Genomic DNA, 17,283 nt, shown 5'->3' on the forward strand with positions numbered 1-17,283 from the left:
CTTACTATTCTTTAAACAAAATGAATGGGGGCGCCAAATTAGCCTGGGGACCTGTGGGGAAATGGCGCGCATCGGCTGCTGTGTTCAACAGGGATATCAACTGGCTCAAGCATGTCACAGCGTTCTAGGAATCGATACAAAATGTAAGGAAAACTCAGCGCAGTATCTTGGTTGAGCTTGAGAACTTGGCTTGCGAGCATTCGTCATTCAAAACGACGCAAAACTTTGGCACGCGCTGCCCTGTCGCTGTGTTCTTTGATCTCCCCTTCAAGTTACCGCTTAAGTCGCAAGGTCCCTGTGGACACTGAAGCACAGCTTCAAGATGACCGAACCTTTAGAGCCTGGCAAGATTCGTCGGCTCGACGAAAGTGTCACGAACCGCATCGCTGCTGGAGAGGTCGTCCAGCGACCCATGAACGCGCTCAAGGAGATGCTCGAAAACAGCATCGACGCCAAGTCGACGAGCATCCAAGTAGTGGCCAAGTGCGGCGGGCTCAAGCTGTTGCAAATCAAGGACAACGGCTGCGGCATCCGCAGAGAGGACCTTGACATCGTCTGCGAGCGCTTCACCACCAGCAAGCTGGTCAAGTTCGAGGACCTCGGTTCCATCGCCACTTACGGGTTCAGGGGCGAAGCTCTTGCCAGCATTAGCTACGTGGCCCGGGTCACAATCACCACCAAGACGGAGGAGTCGAAGTGCGCGTACAGGCTGTCGTACCTGAACGGCAAACCATCTGGACCCCCGAAGCCCTGCGCCGGGAACAGGGGCACGCAGATCGTCGTCGAAGATCTGTTCTACAATGTCCCCACGAGAAAGAACGCCTTCAAGAGCCCCACCGAAGAGTACAAGCGTATCGTCGACGTCGTCAGTCGCTACGCGGTGCACAACGCGGGCATCGCCATGTCCGTGAGACAGGCCGACGAATCGACGACGGACGTGAACACCATGGTGGAAGCGGACACCCTGCAGAACATCGAGTGCGTCTACGGGAAGACCGTCAGCCGTGAACTGCTGCCCGTCGAGTGTTCCGACCCGAACTTGAAGTTCAAACTGAAGGGCTTTGTGTCGAACGCCAACTGCTCGTACAAGAAATGCACAATGCTGCTGTTCATCAACCACCGACTCGTCGAGAGCAACGCGCTCCGGAAGGCCATCGAGTCTGTCTACGTGTCATACCTGCCAAAGAACGCTCACCCATGGCTCTACCTGTCACTGGAGATCCACCCGGCCAACGTTGATGTCAACGTCCACCCGACTAAGAAGGAAGTCCACTTCCTGCATGAGGACCTCATCCTCGAGGCTGTCCAGAAGGCAGTGGACACCGCCCTTCTGTCATGCAACTCGTCACGGTCTTACCTCACCCAAGCCTGCCTCCCGCGCGTTGCGGCTACTAAGTCAGTTTCAGCAACTGCAAGCAAGAAAACAGACAAAGCAGGAGGTGCATCAACCTCTGTCGATGAGAGACACATGGTGCGGACGGACTCCCAGATGCAAAAGCTGGATCCTTTCCTCAAGAAGCCATCTCCGGCCGTACAGCGAGCCGCAAGTCAATCCACTCGGGACGATGAGAATGCCGACGAGGACCTCGCTGAAGAGCGACCAAAAGTCAAGCTTCAGAGTGTCGTGAACCTCTGGGAGGCCGTTGTCAGAAACACCCATGCGGGACTTCAGGAACTGTTTCGCAACCACACATTTGTCGGTTGCGTCAACCAGAGGTATTGCCTCGTGCAGCACAAGACGGAGTTGTACCTGATCAACACTCGGAGGATATCCGAAGAACTGTTCTACCAGCTGATGCTCAAAAACTTTGGTCGCTTTGGCATGTACCAGTTCTCTGAACCAGCTCCGATTTACGACCTCGCAATGATGGCCCTGGACCTTGAAGAATGTGGGTGGACGGAAGCAGATGGCCCAAAGGAAGAACTTGCACGCTACATGTCGACATTCCTGACGTCCAAAGCCGAGATGCTGGACGACTACTTTTCACTGGGCATCAATGAGTCGGGAGAGATCACTTCGTTGCCCATAATTCTCAATGACTACAGGCCACCCATTGAAGGGCTGCCTATGTATGCTTTGCGGCTTGCAACGGAGGTCGAGTGGGAAACTGAGCAGGAGTGCTTCGAAACATTTTGCAGGGAGACTGCACGGTTCTACGCAGGACCGTCGCTGGACCCTGGCGAAGATGATGACCCAAACAGTTGGAAATGGGTGACCGAGCATGTAGTGTTCCCAGCAGCAAAGCAAACGCTTAGGCTGCCTGCAGAGTATATGGAGAACTCGTGTGTGTTACAAGTGGCAAGCCTGCCCAACCTGTACAAAGTGTTTGAGAGGTGTTGATCTGTGCGTTCGTGCTCGAAGACACTAATCACTGCAGTACATCAGTCTCTAATGGAGCAAGCGACGGTGTCAATATTTCCTTGCATCAGAATAAGCTTGTTCTAGCACAATTTTGGACCGTGCTAAGCTGCGAGGCTGATGGCTTGCGAAGTTTGGTTTTGAAACTTTTTTTTGACAGTTTGTTGTTGAATTCACCTCGAAATGAACAACCCAGAACAAGACTTGCTTTCCGTTCGCAGTGGTCTGCTTCCAGCAACCAGTGGCAATGTACAGGACCTTCCATTAAAGTTTGAGCATTCTGAGAATGATTTACTCCATAATTATGTGCGACAAACACTTTTTTCTGTTTCCCATCTGGTTTGCCTCTGGGCGTACATATATTTTCAACTTTAGTACATCTTTTAGTGTAAACTGGTTGTTCTCTTTCATACTAGAAGGCCCTGGTCAGAGGTGTTCAGGCCAAAAGGTGTAGTTTAGAGCATTGTCCACCTATGGCACATCTGAAGTTCCAAATCTCCAGAAGGGAATGCAAACTATTATCCTCTAAACTGAGTACCATGGGTGAGATACGGATCTCAATATATAAAAAAACTCTGAACAGAATTCTGTGAAAAGTAAACCCTCCGAGATGAGGTCACCAGCCACTTAATACTATGTGCTTCGTATGCAAGATCATGTCACTACACCTGCCACTCCAGGACTTTAAAGTGGGGCTAGGATGAGAACCAATTCTGCGTAGATTCAACACCAAAAGGGGCTATGAGAAACTGTGAAAGAATGGGCCAGTTTGTAGCCTTGACACAAAGCCATTTATTACTCCTGTGAGACTCGTGAGCAATCCTGAAAACTTGCTGTTCCCCGCTGCAATACATATATACAAGGCAGGCAATTCTGGCAATTTAAATATACATTGAAATTGCACAAGCAGGCCGATCAACGTTCCCTGCAGTCATGTTGAAAAACATGCGGTATAAATGTAAAAAGAAAGATAAACATCGCTACGGTGCCATTAAATTGCAGAATGTAACATGCACACAAGTATTGCAACAATTTTATGCAACGCAAGTCGCAGCTATGAGCATCAATAAAATTTGGCAATCATTCCTTCAATGCAGCTGCAGAAATGTGTGCAGGAATCGACTGCATGACTTTATAACACACAGCGTCACGCTAAAGTCTCTTTCAGTGAAAATGTATAAGACGCCACAATCTAAACCGCGCTCGAGCGCAAATGTATACACATATATGTAAGCCTCTGAACAGAGTAGAACGTATCGTACAACTCAACGAGTGCTTTGTACAGCCAGCATCCGCACCCAGCAGAAACAGGAACTTTGAAAAACGAGTGTTGTCGTCAAAGTCGCATACTCAACGTTGTTAACGCAAAGGAGCGACATCGGCCCACTGTTATGTGCACACGGATACAAATCATTGTTAAAAATAAAGTGTGTACGGGTCTGCTTGTGGAACATACAATACTAAACATAAATGTGTGCAGGAGGGCCCACGGATAAGCTGCAGTGACGAAGAAGGCTCACACGCAGTTAGGCCAGCTGAGGCCACCACACGCTGATGAGACGATGATGTAGATCACCACCTGCACATTGACAGAAGCGAAAATCGCGATTGGAGTCGTCACAAAATAGAAAGTAAACATCTGCTTTGTCTGCGAGCGTAGCTGCGCAAATTAGATATTCAGCAGTCAGTGCATACCGCAGTTTCGAGCTATAGATATTAGCCAAACAATATTCAAACTCATTGTTATAAATGCGTTCCTGCACGTACTCCTCTCAACCACATCATGCATCAAGTTTATTGTTTTTAGTGCAGGATACTTTAGCATAGGCTGCCTTTCTCTAGCACGGCTTGAACTTAGAACTTCAGGTGGAAAGACTGTCTCTAAAGCTTGCACTGGCTTGTAAACATCAGAATACCCTTTGTACAGTTTATATTAAAAAAAAAAAAAGCAGCTCCTCACACTGTGCACGCAACGTGACCAAAATCAAATTCTGACGCCGTGAAAGTAATGCTGCAGTGCTTCATGCTACACCCAAGAGAGTGCTTGAATTGCACTGCAAATAAGACAGAAGCCAACAGCCACAGAAACCAAGGGGCACAGGGGATTTTTTAATTTTTATTTATTTATTTTGTGGTGTTGATAAATTTAGAATATTACTGAATATGTTATCGCGTAAAGCTAATTGATTAGAAAAGCAGAAGAAAAAACAACCACATGCCGCCGGTGGGATCCGAACCCACGACCTCCGAATTACGCGTCCGGTGCTCTACCTCTGAGCTACGGCGACGGCTGTCAAATCTTCTGCTTTCGGGGGTATTTATGTTAACAAGAAACCTGACCTTGAGAGTGTTCATCAGCGCCACCCACGTTCATAAGCGGCGGACGTAGAACGTCCTGAGTTACCGCAGGTGTGACGTAGAACGTCATCAAACGAAGAGGGTGGAAGCTGCGTGAGAACCCTCTTATGCTTCCTATGGTGTCAAGGCTGCCAGAACAGAGGCCCTCGCTAAGCAATTAAGCAAACAAGGGAAGGGGAATGAGGGGCTCGTTATAAATATGAGAGAAGCCAGGAGGAGGAGGATATAGAAGAGGAAAGGCAGGGAGGTTAACCGAAATAATAATCGGTTTGCTACCCTACACGGGGGGAAGGGGGTGAGGGGATAAAAAAAAGAAAGAGAAAGGAGAGTAACAGAAAATTGAAGTCACTATAAAACGTCACTGTTCGTTAAAGTCACAGCCTATCGTGCAGGCCAGAAGTTCTCAAGAAGCGGAGCAGTGCCTTGCAGGCCTTCTCCGCCGACGACCGCCGCGGCCAGGGGCCGAGAATCTTCATTTCCGTGAAAGGGCGTGTATCTAGGCGCTCCAGCGCACGGCTGAGAGACTGCCTTTCGGTGGTGTAGGCAGGGCAGTCACAAAGAATGTGGGTTATGGTCTCGTCTTGCCCGCAGATGGAACATGCAGGACTATCAGCCATACCGATTAAGAATGAGTAGTGATTGGTGAACGCTACACCAAGCCAGAGGCGACACAGCAAAGTTTCTTCTCGTCGTGGTAGGCCTGATGGTAGCCGGAGCTTCAGGTCTGGGTCCAAGGATTGTAAACGGGAATTGCAAAATTGGCCGGAATTCCACGCGGCAAGCGTGATGTCCCGCGCAAGTGCGCGAAGCCTGCTCGCTGCATCCGATCTCGAAATGGGGATCGATACAAAATCGCCGTCGTCGTGCGCAGTTCGCGCGACCTCATCCGCGCGGTGATTACCTGCTATGCCGCTGTGCCCCGGTAGCCATTGGTAGATAATGTCATGCCCTTTGTTGATGGCAGAGTGATGTAGCTGTCGAATTTCTGCGACCAGTTGTTCATGGGCTCCACGGCGAAGAGCAGCTTGTAAGGCTTGGAGGGCAGCTTTCGAATCGGTGAAAATAGACCACCGCTGAGGGCGCTGCTGACTGATGCATTCAATGGCGACACGAAGAGCGGTGAGTTCTGCACCCGTCGAAGAAGTGCGGTGACCTGTCCTAACTCTAATTTCTGTAGTGCTTGCGGGTATGACGACGGAGCCAGAAGAAGATATAGGGTTCACTGAGCCGTCGTTGTAAACGTGCACCCGGTTTGCATGGTGCTCATGTAAATATTCAAGGGTGACTTGTTGTAGTTCTGTCGGCGATAAGTCTATCTTCTTCCTGATGCCAGGTATCGAAAGAAGCACACGGGGATTATGCAGGCTCCAAAGTGGCGAGGACGGTCTAGAGGCAGGTGTAAACTGGGACGGCAGAATGGCGGGATGTGCGTCAATGACGTCTGTAAACGATGTGCGCGGCCTGGTAATAGGAAGACTGGCAAGATGGTGAGAGGGAACCCGGGAAATGTGCCGGAAATGTGCCCTCAGTGCGTCAACTGTTAAGTAGGTAGGGATTGGATGCTCCTGGGCGATAAGTACAGATGCGGCCGTAGAGGCACATTTTGGCAATCCTAGGCAAGTCCGGAGAGCTTGAGCTTGAGCGCTCTGCAGACTTCGTATGTTTGTTTTACGAATATTTCCAAGTACAGGGAGGCTGTAGCGAAGAAATCCCATGAATAAGGCGTTGTAGAGCTGCATCATCGACCGCACCGACGCTCCCCACGACTTTCCCCCAAGAAAGGCGAGAACGTGAGAAATCGCTGTCAGTCTCTTTTTCATGTATGAGACATGAGGGGTCCATGATAGATTTCGGTCGATGATTACTCCCAGAAACCGATGGCTCTTTACGTAGGGTATTGCTGTGCCGTTTATGCATACGGTATAAGAAGACATGTTCTTTCGTGTAAAGGCAACCAGCGAGCACTTTTCGGTTGAAATCTGTAGGCCTTGCTGGCGAAGGTAGGCAGCAAGAATACTTGACGCCTTTTGAAGTCTCGCTCGAACTTGTGGGCGCGTAACTCCAGATGCCCAGATACAGATGTCATCCGCATATATTGAGAGTTGCGCCGACTGTGGTAGTATATCGACAAGCCCGACAAGTGTAAGGTTGAACAGCGTTGGGCTGAGCACTCCACCCTGCGGGACTCCACGGGAAGTGAAATGAGAAGATGTTGGGCCTTCCTCTGTCTGCACAAAGAGAGATCTGTTGGATAAATAACTACGTATCCAGCAGAATACGCGGCCACCAAGCTCGGCAGTTTCCAGAGCGTCCAAAATAGCCTGGTGGGTTACATTGTCGTATGCGCCCTTTACATCCAGGAACAATGCCGCGGTCAAGCGCTTCAAATGTTTTTGGCGCTGGACGGATGACACTAGGTCGACCACGCTGTCGATTGAAGAGCGTCCACGTCGAAACCCGGACATTATATCCGGATATATGCGGTAGCGCTCCAGGTACCACTCAATGCGGGTAAGTACCATCCTTTCCAGTACTTTGCCAACACAACTAGCCAGCGCAATTGGACGGTATGATGTCAGGTCAAGAGGCGATTTCCCTGGTTTCAGGAGCGGAACTAGACGACTGGACTTCCAATCGTCTGGGACTGTGCCCTCATTCCAAGATTTGTTGTAATGCTCCAGAAGGACACGCCTAGCTTCTTGTCCAAGGTTTGCAAGTGCAGTGTATGGCACACCGTCGGGTCCCGGCGATGATGATCGTCTGCAACAAGCCAGCGCAGAATCAAGTTCCTCCACGGAGAAGGGAAGGTCCATCCGAGAATCCCGAGAAGCAGGAACATCGCTGCAATGCAGCGTCGCAGATGGGGAAGATGGTCCTGCTACCCTAGCGCAGAAATCCTCAGCTACCTCGACCTCGCCACGTCGTTGGAAGAGTGAAAGAGACTTGAAAGGGTGCAGCTGGTGTGGGGATGTTCGAAGGCCACGAACTACATTCCAGATGCGTGACAACGGTTTCCGTGGATCAAGCGTTTCACAGAATGACCTCCAACGTTGTGCCTGTACTGCTTGAATTCTGCGCTGAATTTTCTTTTGCATGCGCCTCGCATCTCTGAGGTCAAGGCTCGACTTTGTGCGTCGGTACCTACGCTCGGCCCTACGCCGCAGTGATCGCAGGCGCTGCAATTCCATATCGAATTCCGTGTACTTTTTAATTGGGGTGAATAACCGTGTCGCGTTCTCCATGGCCAACAGCCACAGAAACCAAGGGGCACAGGGGATTTTTTAATTTTTATTTATTTATTTTGTGGTGTTGATAAATTTAGAATATTACTGAATATGTTATCGCTTAAAGCTAATTGATTAGAAAAGCAGAAGAAAAAACAACCACATGACAAATAAGACAAAGTTTCAATTTTTTTTTCTCTCCAACAGTAAACTGGAATGGTCACAGAAATGCAACATGCACTGCAAGAAGCAAATGATCAAATGAAAACTATACATAGATTTAATAACGGCAGAATAAGCTCCCTGTCACTTTCATAATTGCACTTCTCGCAAAAACACAACAACCTTGTAAAAGCACACTTGACGAAATGGAAAGCCCAACAACGCCGAGAGCATGAGAGGCGCAGCACAAGATGGCAAATCTGGACAAAAGCTCGATGGAATGCTCACCAAGACTACAACGGCAATAATGATGGCTATCTTGATGTTTTTTATCATCATGGACCGGGCAAGGTTGCGACTGCTCTTGCGGAAGGTCACCGACTGAAAATGGAGAGGGATCAAGAAATTAGGACCAGTCCTGGCAGCGACAGAGCAAATGCTAACGCATCAGACTCACCGTGCTTGATAACGCCTCTGTCTTGTTCACCAGTAGTTCCAGCCTCTCCCCCCTGGACGTAACAGTATCTGCATACACACAGCAAAATTCCACTTAGACGTTGATTTCATGAGAGTTCAGTGTGAAAAATCAATGCAATTAATACCGAGACACCATGGGCTCTCAGCCACTGAATACTTAGAAGACCGTATTAGATGCAATTAAACAGTTAGCCCACAGGAGCTTGAACAGTTGTTTCAATCAGTTTTGTTGTGTCCCACAAATCTTCTACAAAGACTGTACTGCAATCTACTAACAAATTAGCATACGTATTCCCAACCTCTTCAACACTGGGGAACTCCACCAGAATCCAAAAGGTGCTGAGGAGGACCATCTCACCAATGTTCTTCACCATGATGCCCTTGAGTTCATCAATTTCCTCTTGAACCTTGGATATGTTGTCGCCATCCTTGCTAATGCCAGAGTAGTGTTTCTGCAGTACACAGCCATAAGGTGCAGAGGTTAATAAGCGCAAGTCTCCACTCGCAGGAAGAAAAAAATAATTAAAGAAAGCTCCAGCTCACCATTTGGTTTGCCAGCACCCGAGAGAATTCACTGTTCATCGCATAGGCGAGTGCTGAATGAGCTTGACGACCGTAACTTGCTTGGAACCTGCAATACATAGAGCACACCTAAATATCACCCAGAAAAAATTTGACTGAAACTTCATGTCTAATTGGTTGCTAAAAGCAAGTTGCCTTTGCTGAAAGAGGGCTGTGAAAAGCAAGCAGCTCAGCACCAACAATGTTTCTCTGACCACATAAAAGTGAGTACTGCAACATGTTTTGTGGGTCCAGTAGGGTTAGCTTTTAGGGTCAGACTTTTTGGTTTCTATTTTTTGAAAATTTGGCAGAATTTTTCGTCTTTATTTCAGAGCGCACTTATTTTTTCAAATGCTATTTTTTTACGGATTAATTACAATCCCCCCCTTTCCCCCCCATTTGTATAATGTGGAGTTCTTGTGTGACCAAAACTTAGTCCATCACGGCATGTTTGTTAGCCTGAGCATTCAATTTAACAGTAATCAAAATCCAAATCATCGTTCATTACTGCCAAAGCACTTACGGCTGTGCCTGCAGAAAGAAATGGTATCACCTAATAAAGAAAGCATCGGAAGTGAAAGGGACTCAAATGACATTGATGGTCATATTCTAGTCGTGCAACGGATCTGTAGAGGTGGTCTTTGTGAGTATCTGAGTCGAATTTACAAGCTGTGTGTGGACCTTATAATTTACAAATAATTTTCAAAAATTGCTGCCCACAGTAGCTCGCAATCGATAGGGGCAACGCCTCATTGCGTATCCCCTATCCTGATGACATCAGTGGGGTCTCGGTGGGCGGGGCTAGATGAGGCATGGAAAGGAACAGTCCTGACCCATTTATTATTTTTTTCTGACACGTCGGTGTGTAAGACTTGAGGAGGGGTGAGGAGAAGAGTCATTTTTAAACGCCAATATCTTCAGTGTTAATAAACCCAGCTCTAAAATTTTTTGCAGTGCGGTGACGAGCGATGGAACATCGATCACTCCTGCGCTTTTCCTGGCCTCAGTATAAACTATTGCATGGTTCCTCTAAGTGACGAAACTGTTAGACAAAAATGCAAGTGGAAGATGATTTCTAAAAGGTGGATTGTCATGTTATCACTGGGTTGTGCTAGGTACAGTGAGAGGGCCAAGTCTCATGTGGTCTCCTGTGTTGATGGCAGTGATGGAACTGCTGCTTAACCATCGTGGTAGCCAAAGCACAACACACATTTCGCGATTCTTATGCATGGTTTCGAGTGCCCTTGCATGAGTGCCCTAACATGCAAAGTAACTGCCCCAAGTGAGCAATGACAGTGAACGGCACTCCGCCAGCAGATACCTGGCGATGTGCTGGAGCCTCCCAGCCTGCAAAGGCATGTAAGTTAGCACAGTAATACCTCAAGATGCACAACTGCAAGACTTTATCCAACGCTACAGCCATTTCGCACCTCGCCTGGCTTCCACACTTTGTTAATTTGCTCCTTTGAATAACTCCTACTCAACAGCCAGCTAGTTGCAGCATGCATGTCATGGATACTGCCCTTCCTTGGTTAAAGTCAAATTTCAAAAATTTAATTTGGTGTGCTTTAGCATTTTTTTGTATGTTCAAATCGAAGTCCACCCCTAGCTATGTCCAGCAGTGGTTAATGTCACTGAAGATCAATACGACAGCAGTGACTGTTCGCATTTCCTTACCTGCCCTGTATGTCTGTCAAGAACTGGAATGCTGTGACCCTATCGAATTCCTGCAAGTAGAGACATAAAAGCAGGAATTGATGTCAGAAAGCAAAAATAAATACACTCCGCAGTTTTGCTCTGAAATGAGAACAGAAGCCAATTCAACTGCGAAACAGGAAGAGATTACCTAAGCTAAAAGTGCGGCAAACCAAGCGTCAAGGCCTCAGAAAGCCCAGTGGAATCTCGCCAATCTTCCTGGCCTCTCAAAATTTTCACTGAGAGCTCTTTGCCCCTAAGTACACGCGCATATAATGATTTGGACCCCCTTGGAGAAAAAACTAGACAGGCCATATTCTGTGAGCAATCACTATGTTTGTTCTGAACAGAAGTGTGTACTTCTTCCACTCTCGTTGGATACAGCTTCAGCATGTATGGATACATCATGTTTAAACACTGCTCCTCTTTCATTTTCACAAAGCAACAAACATGGAAACATACGGGGTAACTCGCGGTGTGCCTGTTCAGAAACTTTTCTCTGCTGGTGCTGTGGAACTAAAGCTCTGAACCCCAAGTGAACTGCGCACAGTACCACAGCTATTAAACTAACCTGCTCTTGAAAATTTTAATAGATATACTGCTATCTTGATTCCAAGATGTTAAGGTAGAAATAACGGCCTGAAAGCACAGGATACAAAAGGCAGGGATGTCAACGTAACTGAGGTTGCGTGCTGAACGGAGACAACGCAAGGAGCAATGCTAATGACAATGAATCCTGCGTTGTAATTTAGTTCGGAAGATTATGCCACTATTCTCAGGAAGAAGGGAATAACTGAAGCAATTATATTTACATTAATGATGTTATGCTCAAATCAGCATTGCCATGCAGCAAGCTGACAAGTATTAGATGCTTCTGAGAGAAACAACTTTCTGTTTGCTAGCTTTAGAGATGTCAACTTCACAGCACACCGCTACCAATCACAAGAACAGGCTCAAGTATGCTTACATCATCGGTGATGCAGAGGTATATGATGCCATCCTCAAGAATGTAGTGGAACAAGTAGCTGGAACAGGCAGAAAGAACAGGGCCAAAAATGCTGTAGGCAAGCACTACGAGATACACTCGCAATTAATAACAATTACCTTTGCATTGCTGCCAAAAATAGGCGTGAGCAAGACACCTGAACAGGGACAGACTGGGTGCTAAGCTACCGATTACAAAAACAACAAAACTCGACCATGCCATGCGCAAAGCCACCACTAAACTCTTGTCTGAATTTCTGCACCCAGTGCTGGCCCAGTTTTTATTATACACCGCCACTCAGAACCGTTGCAAACTGTAGTTCCGACAGGCCCCTGAATGTACGGCCTCCCAAGTTTTAGTTTATTCGCTCTTTGAAGCCTCTATTCATTCTTATACTTAAAGGTGGTTTGTCAGGATCCTCATTAACATAGCAAAACACTGCCACTCTAACTTTGGATTTTTAATTCAGCCTTGCCCTGCCAGCTTCTTCACCAGCTCAACTGGTGCAGTGCATGCCTGCACCTCACCTACCAACTTCTTGCAGTGGTGTAAAGCTATGAGCTCGAGACTGTGGGCACCGTAACTACACTGTTCTCATGCACTCATAAGCGAACCACGTGTGTGGAAGCTGTCGCCTTGCCCTCACAGCTCCACGCCACTGCAAAAAGTGGCAATACGGAGTACAAGTCTGGCATCCCAAACCAGGCATTTTTCCTTTGCTTAAAAAGATTTAAGACAGCCACAAAACTCCTTTTCACGTCTGTGTGGTATAGTATGAAGGCGACGGTGGCAGCACTGATGTTCCATTTGGGAAGTTCTGCCTTTTTGGGGAATTTCATATGTAAAATTCGGCGAAAAGGGAATATTCGTGGGTTTTGGGGGAATTTTAGGGAAGCTAAAAGTTTGTAAAATCCGTAACTTTGGAAAGCAAAAAATTCCTGCAGGAAAAAAAGGACGAGAAATGGGGAGGGAGACAGAGAGAGAGAGAAGTGGACGGAAAGGCAGGGAGGTTAACCAGGCGATGCCCAGTTGGCTACCCTACACTTGGGGAGGGGAACAAAGGGGAAAAAGGAAAAAAAGAGCGGCAATGAAATGAGTTTTTCAAGTGTCCATCGACCACTATGTCAAGGGGACAGAGGGCATGCACTGAAAACTTTGATTTTCTCATCTAATTAAGGGGATTTTCAGTTACGACATGAAACATCATCGGGTGGGTGGTGGTGGAGGGTGGAGTTGTTCTCCCCCACCAGCACGATGCAGGTGCACTCTCACCTTCCATGGGAATAGGTAAGCTTGGGCACCTCTGGCGAGATCTTGCCCAAGATCTGCTCAGTGACCTCCGAGAAGTTGCCTGCGCAGCTGGCGTACCGAGACAGCACTGTGCTACCTCGCGCCACCACGCAGTACAGCAGCGGCATGATGGGGCTACCCTCTCCTCAGGCTGTTGTATGGCTGCGGGCAAGAGGCCTCCATTTATCTTCAATGCTCCCCCCCCTCCCCTTTTTTTGACACACCAGGCAGTAAACTGTTTGATCCGGAGCAGAACTTGCAATACTACTCAAGCTTAGGCAACCACAAACCACACTGCATTTACATTAGCTTGCGTTACATATTTACTTGAGCACAGAAACAACCATACACAGAAAGAAAACTTAAGTCGCCTCTTTCACACAGCTGCAATGCACGTGTGCCCCTGTATTTCTCTGTCCTTTCCCAAGGCCCACTGGTTGATACAAACTACCCGCTTCCGCTGTGCAGTTTGTGCTGGCAACAGGCACAAGCAACAGATGGTGGCAGCTGCAAGCAAACACCTGCCACTCTACGTGCACAGTTGGCATCGTGTGGTTGCTCTGTTTACAACCAATTTCCTGGGTAGCAAACAAAAACTTTCCTGCACTTCCCAGAGGGTGTCACATGCGAGAAAAAAAAAAACAGTAACAACAAAGAAGCAAATTCTCATTGTCCGGCATTAGATGAAGATAGCTATGCATTCTTCCTGTGTTCAGCTACTTCTGGGACACCCTGTAGTAAGAATGCCACCTCCTCTCCTTTACAAGGAAACTGGCCAATGGCAACATTTCGAGGCCCACGAATGGTGTGCATGCGCAAGAAAAACACATCACAATGTTGGCATTGCGTGCGTATCACTCCTTGGGCACATGCCAGAGAGTACATAGAGGCTGCTTACACAAAAGCAACAGGTCATTCTTTGAAAATTGGATGTACTATTAGGAATACCACAGAGAGAGGACATTGGATGTAGCGCTATTAGGAAGACCACACAGAGAGGACAACAAATACGGTGTGTGGAGTTTAACATCCCAAAACTGCACGTGGGCTGCGAGAGGAACCACTGCGGAGGGCTCCAGTTTAATTTCGCTAGCCTGGGTTCAACGTGCCCTGGCTTTGCGCAGCATATGGGTGTGTTCGCATTTCCCCACCATCGAAATGTTACACAGCGGCATGGATTCGGGCCCACAACCTTGGACTCTGCAGCGCAACACCATAGCCACTAAGCCACCACAATGAAGGTGCAGACATCTGTCAAGTCCTGCCCAAGTAATTTCAGCTATTATATTACTACCCTGCATTAGTTCTTGAATTCAAACATTTTTCGCGATTCGTCAGATTACAGTATCATTTTCGGTTTGGTTTGGTTTGTTGGGGTTTAACGTCCCAAAGCGACTCAGGCTATGAGAGACGCCGTAGTGAAGGGCTCCGGAAATTTTGACCATCTGGGGTTCTTTAACGTGCACTGACATCGCACAGCACACGGGCCTCTAGAATTTCACCTTCAAGAAATTCAGCCGCCGCGGCCGACAGTATCATTTTCCTTTTCCCAACTAGCTGCACCAATTTTAGCCTCACTTCTAGCTTTCTTAGGTTTCAACCCCCAATAGGAAAGTGCTAACAAAACATTTGTAACACTTATCTTTCTATACACTATGGTGCATTGTAGCTTGCAACTTGACAGAACCTGCCAAGTACATGCCATATCTTTTTTTCCCCATCAATTTCTTTCTCATGCAGAGTCTTCGAAACACTGCCAATCGACCTTGAAATACTCCCTAATTACCTACTGTTAAACATTACTTTTACAACGCATTATTTTTTATCCTACCATTGTACCACTTTGCCTGTTTAGGCTGCTAATCATTTGCTGTGGCTCATCCAGAGTTACTTAGCAGGACAACATTATCATCAAATATGAAGCTGCTGATGGTACTCCCCATTAGCTCACGCTGAAATGATCCCGCTCTAATGCTACACTTACTGCTTGTAGCCATGCAGTGAATAAGGATGAAAAGATTGCGCTTTCCTGTCTGAGCAGATAACCGGTGGTATGTCAGGGCAACAGAAAGCACACCACGAGAAGCAAATTGTAATCAAAGCATTACAGGGTCAGGTGCGGAGAAGCTATCAGAAAATCTGCTGGGAGGTTTCAACTGGCACAAGATAGGGCATTGTCCTGAAGACAGACTTGACCCAGCTAATGATTACGAGTGTGCATCACAATCACTGGAGGATACACGATTTCCTTCGTACACGACTACAGTGATGCGTCCATCTTTCTTTTCTGTGTCCAGCCATGCAAACCTGACTCATGAAATGACAACAAACTACAACAGGAACTGACATTGCTGTGCAATATAGACAGCAGCCATGAAATATGTGCTGTTTCACTTCTACAAATTCTTCAGTGTATACATAGAATTCTGTTGTCAAGATGCAGACATTGGAATTAAAGCACCTCATGAGCTGTCACCATTCATTTAGCACAATTAGAATTGGGAACTTCGTCACTTGAGTGATCGCACATCCCTGGCTTTATTTTGTGAACTAGTAAGCTGCATAAGAGACCAATGCAGAATGTCCCTTGAACAGACTTAGATTACTCAAAGAACAAAAATACTGGTAGGTTAATTCTACTTCACATCAACCAAAAATGATGAAATCTAATACGCAGCATGTGACAGTTTACCCAATGATGTGGAAGTAAAGTGCATTGTGTATAAGAACTAGCTAATGGTGACCACGACTGCAAATTACTTTCTGCACACTAATAACCTAGAATGAGCAAACATGACAGCACAAACGCAGAAAACAGAGTGCCAACAGCATTCATAAACTCAAAGCAGAAGCGACAGCAGCAAATGTCATAGGCATTCATATCACGTTAGCCTCGCATTCAAAAATAAAAAAGCATTTCAAATCCCAATCACAGAATTAAAATATCTCTTCTAGAGATGAAGGCTACATTCAAGCACCTGCAACCCTTTGGTTGCATCACTGCACGAAGCAGCCTTTAGTAACAGCTGCTGCCCTTGAACTGTGAAACCCAAACATGTACGGAAACGCCAAAAGGCTTTGTTTTCATTTGTTTCAGAGCGTCACGCAGCATTACGATAGCCGCCTATCAACTTTCCGGGCTCCTCGCCGTAGGGTCTACACTGCTGTTTGAAGTCCAGATGCAAGTGTAGGGTGACTCGAAACGTGTGAAAGAGCATTCTTCGCGGCACTACTTCGCCTATATAAAAAAAAATAAGAAAAACGCGTAGCTAACGAGAACCAATGTTGCGCAAGCTTAACAGGTGATCTATCGAATCTGTCACACAGTGTCCGACACTCCCACAGTCACTCGCACAAAATGGACATCGTGCATGCACAGACGTCGGGCATCGATCACTCTTCAAAGCCCTGCACTCACTGAAGTCACACCCCTGTCCCCTTTTCAACGGAGCTAACAACAATCGCGCGGAAAATCGGCCCTTGCGTCACAAAGCTCACACGAGAAGAAAGGCGCGCACCACACACATCCCGATAGTGCGGCAACAGGAGTTATATTTACGACGGAACTACTATTGTGCGTGCGAACACAATAACGACGCTCTACGAAACCACACTTGCGAGTTCAAGTCCGCCCTGCTCAACTGATCGTGACGCTGACATTCCTGTCGTAGCCGGCGTTCAAGACAAGAAGCAGGCGCTTCCGAATGCGGCCGTCGATAAGGAAACGACGATAAAAACACTAGCGAACACAGAGCTGCGCACTTCGGGAGGGCGGCTGAATCGCCGAGTGTTGTGCTGCAGTGCGGGCGAGCGCATGACTGCGAGTCACTCACCTCTGTCGTCTACTCGAGGGCGGGTGAAGCGAGGGCGGCAGCCTCGCTCGACGCTGACTGCTCAATGCGAAGGACAGAGTTTGTTAGCGGCAGTCACCTCGCCTGTCGACGCGCGCTATCACGTGAATAAGCATTAGCGATCGTCGAATCTCGGCATTTTATCGCGACTATCGCGACGCACAGAAAGAGAAACACGAACCCTTGTGGACAGTGTTGACGAATGTTTCCTTGCCTGCGCTCTCCCAGACCTCACGTCTGCTGGAATGAGTCATGTTCGCCGACGTTTTAACTATCTTTGCATCCGGCCGCTGTTCCAAATAACGCTAGGTTTAAAAAAAA

General features: G+C 47.4%; 2 protein-coding genes across 4 annotated transcripts; one reads left to right on the forward strand and one right to left on the reverse strand.

Moving 5' to 3' along the window:
* Positions 1-25: 25 nt before the first annotated feature.
* On the forward strand, positions 26-2,910 carry Mlh1 (DNA mismatch repair ATPase Mlh1). The gene has a single exon (XM_089552562.1). The coding sequence runs from the start codon at positions 323-325 to the stop codon at positions 2,339-2,341; it is 2,019 nt and encodes a 672-aa protein (XP_089408688.1). The 5' UTR covers positions 26-322; the 3' UTR covers positions 2,342-2,910.
* A 217-nt stretch (positions 2,911-3,127) lies between these two features.
* Vamp7 (Vesicle-associated membrane protein 7) lies at positions 3,128-17,265 on the reverse strand. Of its 3 annotated transcripts, none has more exons than XM_089552566.1 (9): positions 17,144-17,265; positions 13,094-13,273; positions 11,804-11,861; positions 10,819-10,868; positions 9,124-9,211; positions 8,939-9,032; positions 8,561-8,628; positions 8,392-8,484; positions 3,128-3,938 (listed from the first exon to the last, which is right to left on the reverse strand). In XM_089552566.1, the coding sequence occupies exons 2-9, from the start codon at positions 13,237-13,239 to the stop codon at positions 3,876-3,878; spliced, it is 660 nt and encodes a 219-aa protein (XP_089408692.1). In that variant the 5' UTR covers positions 13,240-13,273; positions 17,144-17,265; the 3' UTR covers positions 3,128-3,875. The 3 variants fall into 3 exon arrangements, with proteins under 3 accessions (XP_089408692.1, XP_089408691.1, XP_089408693.1); XM_089552565.1 differs by lacking the exon at positions 17,144-17,265 and adding an exon at positions 16,945-17,137; XM_089552567.1 differs by lacking the exon at positions 17,144-17,265 and adding an exon at positions 16,754-16,885.
* Positions 17,266-17,283: the final 18 nt, after the last annotated feature.

This window comes from Amblyomma mixtum, chromosome 7 (assembly GCF_055824585.1).
Source record: "Amblyomma mixtum isolate Tamu chromosome 7, ASM5582458v1, whole genome shotgun sequence".
In the NCBI taxonomy this organism is placed as follows: Eukaryota; Metazoa; Arthropoda; class Arachnida; order Ixodida; family Ixodidae; genus Amblyomma; species Amblyomma mixtum.